The sequence below is a fragment of the Bison bison genome, unplaced genomic scaffold, assembly GCF_000754665.1.
Source record: "Bison bison bison isolate TAMUID 2011002044 unplaced genomic scaffold, Bison_UMD1.0 scf7180017864209, whole genome shotgun sequence".
Classification (NCBI taxonomy): Eukaryota; Metazoa; Chordata; class Mammalia; order Artiodactyla; family Bovidae; genus Bison; species Bison bison.
Genome location: NW_011494781.1, coordinates 2,970,747 through 2,983,504, shown reverse-complemented (window position 1 = coordinate 2,983,504; position 12,758 = coordinate 2,970,747). Strand labels below are relative to the sequence as shown.

The window sequence follows — 12,758 nt, the reverse complement described above, 5'->3', positions numbered from 1 at the left end:
AAAATCAGATTGATTCTATTCTTTGCAGCCAAAGACAGAGAAGCTCTATACAGTCAGCAAAACAAGACGGGGAGCTGACTGTGGCTCAGATCATGAACTCCTTACTGCCAAATTCAGACTGAAATTGAAGAAAGTGGAGAAAACCACTAGACCATTCAAGTATGACCTAAATCAAATCCCTTATGACTATACAGTGGAAGTGAGAAATAGATTTAAGAGACTAGATCTGATAGACAGAGTGCCTGATGAACTACTGATGGAGGTTTATGACACTGTATAGGAGACAGGGATCAAGACCATCCCCAAGAAAAAGAAATGCAAAAAAGCAAAATGGCTCTCTGAGGAGGCCTTACAAATAGCTGTGAAAAGAAGAGAAGCGAAAAACAAAGGAGAAAAGGAAAGATATAAGATCTGAATGCAGAGTTTCAAAGAATAGCAAGGAGAGATAAGAAAGCCTTCCTCAGTGATTAGTGCAAAAAATAAAGGAAAAAATAGAATGGGAAAGTCTAGAGATCTCTTCAAGAAAATTAGAGATACCAAAGGAACATTTCATGCAAAGATGGGATCAATTAAGGACAGAAATAGAAGATAGTTCTGTCCTAAAAGAAGCAGAAGATATTGAGAAGAGGTAGCAAGAATGCACAGAAGAACTATACAAAAAAGATCTTCATGACCCAGATAATCACGATGGTGTGATCACTCACCTAGAGCCAGACATCCTGGAATGTGAAGTCAAGTGAGCCCTAGGAAGCATCACTACGAACAAAGCTAGTGGAGGTGATGGAATTCCAGTTGAGCTATTTCAAATCCTGGAAGATGACACTGTGAAAGTGCTGCACTCCATATGCCAGCAAATTTGGAAAACTCAGCAGTGGCCACAGGACTGGAAAAGGTCAGTTTTCATTCCAATCCCAAAGAAAGACAATGCCAAAGAATGCTCCAACTACTGCACAATTGCACTCATCTCACACACCAGTAAAATAACGCTCAAAATTTTCCAAGCCAGGCTTCAACAGTACATGAACAATGAACTTCCAGAAGTTCAAGCTAGTTTTAGAAAAGGCAGAGGAACCAGAGATTAAATTGCCAACATCTGCTGAATCATCAAAAAAACAAGAGAGTTCCAGAAAAACATCTATTTCTGCTTTATTGACTATGTCGAAACCTTTGACTGTGTGGACCACAACAAACTCTGGAAAATTCTGAAAGAGATGGGAATACTAGATCACCTGACCTGCCTCTTGAGAAATCTGTATGCAGGTCAGGAAGCAACAGTTAGAACTGGACATGGAACGACAGACTGGTTCCAAATAGGAAAAGGAGTACGTCAACGTTGTATATTGTCACCCTGCTTATTTAACTTATATGCAGAGTACATCATGAGAAACGCTGGGCTGGAAGAAGCACAAGCTGGAATCAAGATTGCTGGGAGAAATATCAATAACCTCAAATATCATAACCACCCTTATGGCAGAAAGGGAAGAAGAACTAAAGAGCCTCTTGATGAAAGTGAAAGAGGAGAGTGAAAAAGTTGACTTAAAGCTCAACATTCAGAAAACTAAGATCATGCCATCTGGTCCCATCACTTCATGGCAAATGGATGGAGAAACAGTGGAAACAGTGGCTGACTTTACTTTGGGGGCCTCCAAAATCACTGCAGATGGTGACTGCAGCCACGAAGTTAAAACATGCTTGCTCCTTGGAAGAAAAGTTATGACCAACCTAGACAGCATATTCAAAAGCAGAGACATTACTTTGCCAACAATGGTCTGTCTAGTCAAACCTTTGGTTTTTCCAGTAGTCATTTATGGATGTGAGAGTTGGACTGTAAAGAAAGCTGAGCACCAAGAACTGATGTTTTTGAACTGTGGTGTTGGAGAAGACTCTTAAGAGTCCCTTGGACTGCAAGGAGAGCCAACCAGTCCATCCTAATGGAAATCAGTCCTGGATATTCATTGGAAGGACAGACGCTAAAGCTGAAACTCCAATACTTTGGCCACCTTATGCGAAGAACTGACTCATATGAAAAGACCGTGATGCTGGGAAAGATTGAGGACAGGAGGAGAAGGGGATGATAGAGGATGAGATGGTTGGATGCCATCACCAACTCAATGGACATGAGTTTGGGTAAAATCTGGGAGTTGGTGATAGACCAACTCCAGGGAGGCCTGGCATGCTGCAGTCCACGGGGTGGCAAAGAGTCAGACATGACTGAGCGGCTGAACTGAACTGAAGAGCAATACATGTAGTGGGCTGCCATTACTTTATAAAAAGGAAAGAAAGAATATGTGTGCATACTTTTTGTACGTGGGGAAAATACCTCTGGGAGATTAAGAAACTGATCACAGTGACTGCCTCTAGTGAAGACAATTGGGTAGCTGAGGACTGGGGTGGAAAACAGACCTGTATCTGTAAAGCCTTATAAAGCTTTTGAATTTCTAACACTGAATTTCAAAGGCATGAATGCAGGCATACATACATAAATAAATGAATACATTCAATTACTTCTCTGATTTAGCTTGAGGATTTTGGCAAATCACAACTCTGAGTCTTTAATAATAGGGATAATACCTCAAACGCTGGTGACAGAATCAAATAAGCTTTTGTAAAAAGCCCTTTGAAATCATCAAATTCTATGTACATCTGAAAGGTATTATTGAAAAATATCTATCCTGTCTCTTTCTTTCTACTTACTGTACATAGAAAGTGTCATTCCTTTGAGATATGGTTAATTTTTATGATCACTGGCATTTTAAACTAAATCACGTGAAGTTATGTAGATTTCACAAACACCTAACAAAGCCTGCAACAAATTCACCTGCTCCAAGTTCCTCACAATATTACTAATCCTTCTCACACATGTTAAACCATCACTATGACCCCTTGTGCAGCTCCAAGTGAATAAGAAAGCCCTGTGTGAACTGCCAGTTCATAAGACCTACGGAGGGAACCTAAGATACCCAACCTCATGGCAAGTTCATCCATTGTAGAAACCAGCAAGACAAAGTCCCTGTCCTCAGGGAATCCACAATCTGTTAGCAGTCCCATCAATTTAAGTGCTATGTGGAGGTTGTTTGAACACAAGCGTTAGTCATCTCTCTCATAGGGACTGCAGAAAGAGCAAGGCATGCTGCTAGGAAGAGGTGCTAAAGTCATGCTTATATCCAAGCTGAAAGGAAGAGCAGGAATTAAACAAATAGACATACAGGGGTGGGACTTTAGGCAGAGAGAATAACAGAGGCAAATTATCAAAGAGCAACAGAGCATTCAGAAAACTGCAGGAGGCCACGGAGAATACTGTGTTCTACATTTTAAAATCTAACCTCTCAAAAGAAACCATTACTGGCAGCTGTACAGAAATACAGGAAGATATTTCTGGATAAAGAAGCCTGTCATTGCTAACATCTGGGTTATATTCAGTACAGAATAATGTTTAATAGTGTTTATTTCCCATTACCAGAGAAAAACAGACAACATACAATTATTTTTCCATTTTAGTGTAAGGGACCATGGTAGAAATTTACTAAACCTAAATAGCTTTAAAAGTCTACCTGTAAAGCCCTGTAAAGCTTTTGAATTTCTAACACTGAATTTCAAAGGCATGAATGCAGACATACATACATAAATAAATGACATTAGTAAATAAATTACTGTCATCTCTGATTAGGAGGAAATCAGAGGTGAGGAGAAGGTAACAGTAGGAAAATACTTCTTTGGTTGCTTTTTAAAAAAAAAAAAAAAAAACTATGTGCAGTTTCTAGAAAGGAGGACTGATGGAGAACACAGATATACAGCATTATTCTTTGTGTTTCAGTGAGGGAAAAGACTTCATTGCACATTCTGAGGAAGAGACTCATCAGCTTGTGACAATGGCCAACAACTCTCCAAACAGAAAATGATGGTATAACGACAAAGATGTCTATCAGGTGAATTACTAATGCATGCTTCTCAAACTGTCTGTCACACTGCACACCTACAAGATTCTTTCTCTGAGCAACTCTGAGAGCTTATGTCCCTCAGGGGAAAAGGAAAACACCATCTCCAAAGTGACTGACATCAAAAAGGCAGAAGAGCAGGGACAATTTCCATAAAGCACATGACAGACAAAGTTCAAAGGAGTAACTGCAGGATTCTTACAGCTCACCTGTATTGACATTATGCCAGATGATTCTACAAACTCCTCAAATCGTTCATGGCAGGCATTTAAGTCAGGTATATAAAAGGTCTACCTGGCTGAAGGAGTTCTATGACTATTTGGTCCCACTGTACAGACAAATAGTTGAGAACTATCTTAGAGCAATAACATCAGCCTTGGACAGATGAGAGATACTGGGTTGTTTTTTTTTTAAGAGATACTGTTTAGATGAAGAGGGATACAGTTGGTAAGAGTATGGAGAAATCTAATTTTCTGTAAAGCAGATACTGTTCCCAAGTTTTAAGACTAAGAAAATCTAGCCACTATATTTCAAAACAGTCACAATGAAATACTGAAACCTCTCCATGTGGGCATCAAATTTCTTGGAACCTCAACTATCTAGCTCTAGGTATAAATTCAAAGGGCAAACATCAATGCAGACAGACATCACAGTTCAGTTCAGCCGCTCAGTCGTGTCCGACTCTTTGCGACCCCATGAACTGCAGCACGCCAGGCCTCCCTGTCCATCACCAACACCCGGAGTTCACCCAAACTCACGTCCATTGAGTCGGTGATGCCATCCAGCCATCTCATCCTCTGTTGTCCCCTTCTCCTCCTGCCCCCAATCCCTCCCAGCATCAGAGTCTTTTCCAATGAGTCAACTCTTCGCATGAGATGGCCGAAGTATTGGAGTTTCAGCTTTAGCATCAGTCCTTCCAATGAACACCCAGGACTGATCTCCTTCAGAATGGACTGGTTGGATCTCCCTGTAGTCCAAAGGACTCTCAAGAGTCTTCTCCAACACCACAGTTCAAAAGCATCAATTCTTTGGTGCTCAGCTTTCTTCACAGTCCAACTCTCACATCCATACATGACCACTGGAAAAACCTTGGCCTTGACTAGACGGACCTTTGTTGGCAAAGTAATGTCTCTGCTTTTCAATATGCTATCTAGTTTGGTCATAACTTTCCTTCCAAGGAGTAAGCGTCTTTTAATTTCATGGCTGCAATCACCATCTGCAGTGATTCACAAACCCATGCAAAAGTCCCCAATGCCATTAGAGAGTCACACTGTGCTTCAGGAAGAAAGAAGAAAAAAGCCTCTCACAAGCAAAGCTAATTTCAATTATAATTAAAATAGCCACTGAGCAGATAAGAGAGAAAACAGTCATACAATATAAGAAGTTCATGCACCTCACTAAGAACCTATTTACTCTGATTTTATTAGATACCGTTCCTATAAGCACATGATTTCCTATTTTGGGGAAGCAGAGAAGCAACTAATAAGTTGGAGTCACCCACAATCAGAATCACTGACTAGGCATACTGACAGCACCCAGAAGCAAGGGAACAACCTGATATGGGAGAAGAAAAGTCATTTTTATAAACAGATGTAGAACCCCAAAAACAAGGCAGAACGGACCCTTAAGTAGGGGTGGAACTACTGGCATTAAGCACATCAGGGGCCTCTGAGAACACCATGGTGTTACACATGTGCATACACAACACGATAGATAAATCCCTTGTCATGAGACTGTGTTCTGGTTCTGTTCTTAATCACAAGCCACTCAGCCTCTTCTGCGCTCACCTCCACCTGTAAAATCAGAGTAATAAATCCTCGCCCTACCAACCAGACATACTGCCATAAAGAGCTGAAAAAAATAGTTTAGGTAACAATGTTTGAAAACTGTAACGCACTATACAATATATGACTTTAAGAATAGTTAGAATATGTTCTGTATAGTCTGTTTAAGAAGACAATCTGTTTAAATCAATTTCCATTTAAATGGCTAAATAAAACACTAGCACCTCTCTTAACAGCAGAAAATTAACTTAACATTAACTTAACTTAACCATTTATCCCCTCCCACAAATGGTCAAGTTTCTTTCCCTATTAGCAAAGGAAAAAAGAGCTTTTAAAGCAAGAGAAAGGTTTTAGTATCTGAAAAAGAATATATATTATGTATAACTGAATCACTTCGCTATACACCTGAAACTAACACAACACTGTAAATCAACCATACTTCAATAAAAAAGAAATTTTAAAAACAAGAATAAATTAGCCAAGTACAAAAGAGAAAAAAAAAAAAAGATTAGCTGCCCTCTGGAAACCAGATAGATTATATTGATATACAGCATTTCATTTGACAGGAAAGATATTTCACAATGACAGAAGATTAAAAAATACTTTTATTTATTTTAAAAATAATTTTTAATCTATTTTTTATTTTTGGCTGTGCTGGGTCTTCACTGCTGCATGGGCTTTTCTCCAACTGCAGAGAGCAGGGGCAGCTCTCCAGCTGTGGTGTGCAGGCTTCTCACTGCAGTGGCTTCTCTGGTTGCAGAGCATGGGCTCGAGGGCTTCAGGAATTGTGGCACGTAGGCTCAGCAGTTTTGGCTCTACAGGCCCAATAGCTGGGGTGAACGAGTTTAGTTTCTCCCAAGCACGTGGGATCCTCCCAGATCAGGGATCAAACCCATGTCTTCTGCATTGGCAGGCAGACTCCTTACCACTGAGTCAGCAGGGAAGCCCTCAAAATATTTTTTAAATGAATACCCATACCTAAAAATGTAACATGAAATAAAGTATCTATTATAGTTACATTATAGAGCAATATTTTTTCAACTCTAAGTCATAATCACTATAGGAAATATTAGAGTACAGTATTTTTAGTAAAGGTTAAGTATGATAGGATTTTGTTTTACTTAATATCTGTTATTACTATGTATATATGCACTTGCTTTCTAGGTAAAGGCACAAATGTTAATGTTAATGTTCTTAATGTTCTTCTATTATTGCATCAATTTCCTGGCCTGGTCTTGGCTGCCTGTCCCAATCTATCCATGGGCTCCTGAGGAGGCTCCTCAGCCTGCCTGCTCCTTTTATTGGTAAGCCCTTCCCTTGTCTCTACTCACTTTCTTTTGCTTAGAGCGTGTACCTGCAAGGACAGCAGTTACAAGTTCTCAAATAGACACACACATAATGAATTTAGTGCGCTTCTATACAACAGACATGCTCTGACTGAGGACAGACTACATATCATATCAAGAGGAGGTATATATAAGAATGATGTGTATTTTATACAGATGTCATACTTAAGGCTACCTCTGAGATTACACAGAATCTGTTCTACTTCCAAGCAAAAGATCTCTCTCTCTTTCAATTAAGAGATGAAAAATGATAGCAGAGAAATGTGTAAAAGAAGACTGAAGAGAGGCACTGTCAACGGAGTAACAAAAGCTCAACAGACCACGTCGATCAATCACTGACAGCTATTCTGACTCTGAACACGATTTTAGAACAGTTCTGAGGAAAAGCAGAGAAAAGAACTAAATATCTGCAAAAATACACACGTATGCACACATATACACACAGGTGTTGCATCATACCGTATCTTCAGTACAAAAAGAGAAAAAGAACACAGTATCTATTACCTGTCCTCTCTGTAAGTCCACATTGCTATCATTTCTCTCATGTTCTACAGGCCAAAATCTACTTTGGGAAACATCATCTCACAAATCAATCCACTCTGACTGAAACAGATGGACATGTCAACAAGCGACTCGTATGCAGAAACAGAGCAAACACAGGGTTTGCTGCAGTGTTCGACTTTTTATTGAATTAGTCTTTTGCCAATTCTTACCTACTTTGAAATATATATCAAGTAAATTATCAGACATTTAATTTTACCAAGTGCCAGACAAATAGCTGATTATGTATCAAAATACTGAAAACACAGTGACCCTGATTTGTAAAAGTCACTCCAGGCATAAATGCTAACTAAACCATATTACCATTGATCAGTAAAAGGCTCAAATATGCATTTATGGACTGAATAAAACATAGAAATGCACAGTGAAAATACATATGAGTAAGAAAGAAAGTGCAAATTTCTATAAGTGTTTCAAAATACACACTAAGGGGAAATTGAGGAAGTGAAGAGGATCCATTTGTGCTACATAAGGCCCTAAAGACAGTATTAAAGTTTTTAGAATCAACTATGCAGAAAGCAAGCACTACAGGGAAATGAAGGAAGGTTGAGCCTGGGGATAAACAAACAGGAGCCTGACGAAAGGAACAAAGCTGGCTGTGTTGGTGAGGTCTATATTGCTACTACTCTGCACCCTTTTCATGGGGAGTGCACGGGAAACTGGATGGACAACACAGGTCAGCTACAAAGCCTACCTTGGTGAAAGCAGAACGTGAGTGAGAAAACAAAACAGAATGTCAGTCTATCCAGCTGAGATTTCCAGAAATAATTTTTACTTATTATATTTACTTACTATCTTTAAAATTTTGAAAGTTTTGGATTTTTCTTAATGCATTAAAAGTTTGTGTATAAAAATGCAAGAAAAACTGTTTATCATGACTCTAGCTGAAGATATAAAAGTAAGGTAATTCAAATAAGAGTAATTCCGATGAATAAAATTAGCACTTGGTATAAAATGTATCAGTTTTATAACAGTATAAAACTATCAGTGAAGAAAGGGAGTGGTAAAATGAAAAAAAAAAAAGTTACAAATGGATTTCCACTCTAAAACACTTAAACTGACTTAGATAGCTATAGTATCATATCAACTTAAAAGTCAATAGATTAACAGTAAACAAAAAATAAAGAAGGCACACACAATATACACCAAAGCAGGTTAAAAGATAAGCTTTCTATAACATAATAATGCTGACAACTGACCTCCAAATAAGTTTATCCCTTTCCCTCAATCAACTCACCCAACATTTTCTGCATCTTCATCACATTCAGCTTTATACTTGCAGGGTCCACACTTGGAGTGTTTTCTGTGAACTTCTGCCCCTGACCCTTCTTCTTCTGCTTAAAAAGAAAAATTAAATTTTCAACCAAAAGCTGGGATCCTTTCCAAACCTGCTTCATGTTTTCAGCAGCCATTATCCTTATTTCTGGGGAAAATGTATGCAAGGCTCTTGAAAACAATCAGTTCCAAAAAGCTGTTGATGCTTGAGTCCAAAAATGCTGTCAATACAGAGTATTAACATATACTGTGGAAAAAAAACAAGTATTGGGGCCAGAAAAATAATCCCTTAGCCTAAGTACCATGGAACAATAAGCTAGGTCTCATTAATTCTTAAAAAGAATTACCATAACATGAAATAAGAGAGGGGAAATAAACATGAGCAATATATTCAGTCCAGCGATTACCCTACTGAAACAGCCTGTGCAATCCTATTAGCAGTAAGTGATTCAACAAACAAGTTACTCAACACAGCCGAGTCTAACCACTGCCTTGTCTTCACAGCAGTTTCACACCTGCCTTAAAAACTGTCTCCCAATTTTAAAAAGAAAAGGAGTCTATTTACAAAGTACTTACCCTTTTCTACTTTGCCACCTAGCCCTGCCAATAATACCAAGAATGCTGAAGTGTATGGGTCTCCTATGATCCAGCACAAGATCAGTGCATACCACCAGCCCCCAAATCAGCTCATATTTCGCAGTTAGGGAACCTCGTTTCTGTGGGTCTCAGCTACAGTGGATCCTATTAAGAGAATCTCAAACTGGGCAGGAAGATGAGTTCTGAAGCCAATTTAGGGATTATGGTTTACTTAGAGGATGTCCCAGTCTGGTTTGGGAAAGCATACCTTACTGCGGGGGTGCCTATCAGCAGAGAAGGTGTTATAAGGCAAGCACACAGACCTAAGTGCCTGTTTGGTACTATCTCTAAACTTGGCATTTTGGATCCTACCTACACTTTACCCAAATTCTCATGCATACTCCCAAACAGTTCCAGGGAGCATAATCTTAAGTACTTCTAAGCCTCAGAAATACCATGAGATCTAAAACTCACACAGCCATCATGAGCTCACTAGAATTTGTGTATTAATCTGAGCAAACCACTTGGCCTTTCTAACTCAAACTCCCTAAAAAAAAAAAAAATTACCAACAACCAACATTCTCAGGGAAAGACATCCAATATTTGTACCATAAAAGCAAATATGTAGACCAACTTCCATTTCTTTCATATAGTAACAATGACAATTTCCTAACTGAATATCTGACCACAGGGGCTAGACTACATGGTCCTTTAAAGTCCTTTCCAGTTCTAAGATCTAGAATTTATGATCTCATCCTTCACACGTGATCACGAAGTCTCTGCTTGAACATGTCCACTCAAATTCTATTTTTAGACAGCTTTTAATCTTTTCTTTTTTAAAGCTAAAACCATCATCCCTGAACTTCTTCCTCAGGACAGTTCTTCTACTCTCTAGGTGACCTTTAAAGTCCCTTCCAACTCTACAATTTTAGGGTTCTATGAAATGTAGGGGGATGGAGTAAGGTTTCAGATAGTGCTGGAAGGATCATAACTGCGGTTTTCATGCGCATACATGTGAATTTTACCATAGATGTTTTTTCTTTTAGTGCATCCACAGAGCACCTGAAACATTATTTTGCATTCAGTGGATACTCATTAAGAATTACAGTCTCATTAGATTATGAGATAGTTTAGTCATTCTCAATTCTAATAATTCATCATTTCTCGGCTTTATGGCTGAGATCAAGTACAGTATCTGTTCTAATCAATTCTAATAATTCAGAGTAAACTCTGTTATATGCTATTACCAAATATTAGTTTTTTAAGTTTTGTGCCTTGAAAATTCCCTATGAGCAAAAAATGTGTAAGCAAACGACGAAAGAGTCACAAATACTCTGATTCGAGCTAAAATCACCTGGGGTCTGATCCTACAGAGAGGGCCCTTTGGTATAACTTCAATTTAACTGGAGCAATGTTTCCCCTTAGTCTGACAACAAATCTAAAATGAAAAATAAATGCAGGAAAAAAAAGAATGCATAGGGCTAAGGGAAACTGAGGGGTTGGGATGATGGCTGAGGGGTACAGGGTTTCTTTCTGGGGCAATGAAAATGTTCTAAAGTTGGCTGTGGTGATTAATGCACAACTCTGTTAATACACTAACAGCCACTGAATTATACACTTTCGATGGGCAAATTGTATGGGATGTGAATTTTATCTCAGTAAAGCCATTTTTAAAATGCAAAAGAAGAAAATGCCTTTTAAGGGTATTTGAAACTTACCTCCTTCTCCAGATCCAGAGCCATTATCTGAGAAGAAAAATAAAGAATGGCTATCAACACTTTTCCCAGAATCTCATCTTACCAAATAGTAAAATTTCTTATCAAAAATCAAAATGTGATATCCATTCTCAGATAGTCCCTTTTCTCATTTTTTTCGACATCCAACAATTTATTCTTATATACTTATTTTGTACCTTTCTCCAAATATAAATTCCTTGGATACATAATCTATATACCTCATAATCTTTGTAGCTCATTCAGAAAATACACAGGTGCTTTGTACAAAGTGAAAAATCAATAAATATTATAAAGTAAATGGCTAAATAAAAATAATTTTAATGAACTCACTTTAAGGGAGAAAAAATGTTTAACTTTGCTAAAGCTTTAAAGGAATAATAAATAAACTGCTTTTAATAAAAAGGGAGGAAAAGCTTTGGGTCTTGCTCCAAAAATCTTCTTAATTAAATCTGTGGATAAAGGCCAAAAGATATGAATAAACCTAAGGTTTAGAAGGAAAGAACCTCAGGGTTGAGGCTTTCTTAATACTGATGAAATTAACTTCCTCCAGGAAACCTTACAGAAGGAATCTCACCAAGGTGTCTGAAAAACTTGTTACTAATCAAATTAAAGAGCCTCCCTCAAAGTTACCAGCAAGAAACCAGTGTAAAAGGTAATTAATTTAAAATATGTATTTTATAATCCTGAAAGAACCAACATATGGCACAAAACATATTAAAGAGGGCAAGACTGTAGCATCATCAGCCTGGAGCCAAGATGGCAAGTTATGAACTTGACACTCTATCCAGCACTTTCTAGGGAGAATTTACCAGAAAATGCATTCCAGTCTGTCAGATAGCTCTCAAGAATAGGGGACATCCTTCACAATATCGCTCCCTTCCCCCCTCACCCTCAATTTCCCTAAGACAATAATCAAAGTCCCAATCATGGTAGAAACAAGAGGGATTGGAAAAAATACACATTTTAGGTATCAGCCACTTCAACACTATTTCTGCTTTATTAACTATGCCAAGCCTTTGACTGTGTGGATCACAATAAACTGTGGAAAATTCTGAAAGAGATGGGAATACCAGACCACCTGATCTGCCTCTTGAGAAATGTGTATGCAGGTCAGGAAGCAACACTTAGAACTGGACATAAAAAAACAGACTGGTTCCAAATAGGAAAAGGAGTACATCAAGGCTGTATATTGTCACCCTACTTATTTAAGTTATATGCAGAGTACATCATGAGAAACGCTGGGCTGGAAGAAGCACAAGCTGGAATCAAGATTGCCGACAGAAATATCAGTAAAACCTCAGATATGCAGATGACACCACCCTTATGGCAGAAAGAGGAACTAAAGAGCCTCTTGATGAAAGTGAAAGAGTAGAGTGAAAAAGTTGGCTTAAAGCTCAACGTTCAGAAAACTAAGATCATGGCATCTGGTCTCATTACTTCATGGCAAATAAATGGGAAAACAGTGGCTGACTTTATTTTGGGGGCTCAAAAATCACTGCAGATGGTGACTGCAGCCATGAAATTAAAAGACGCTTACTCCTTGGA

General features: G+C 38.4%; 1 protein-coding gene across 1 annotated transcript in view; it reads right to left on the bottom strand.

The window, feature by feature from the left end:
* Positions 1-12,758, bottom strand: part of TMEFF1 (transmembrane protein with EGF-like and two follistatin-like domains 1) — a 110,626-nt gene that overhangs the window by 37,441 nt on the left and 60,427 nt on the right. The window contains exons 6-7 of the mRNA XM_010844834.1: positions 11,196-11,222; positions 8,864-8,963 (exon numbers count right to left, since the gene is read on the bottom strand). Of these exons, the coding sequence (XP_010843136.1) occupies positions 8,864-8,963; positions 11,196-11,222 (127 nt within the window). The remainder of the gene's footprint in view (positions 1-8,863; positions 8,964-11,195; positions 11,223-12,758) is intronic.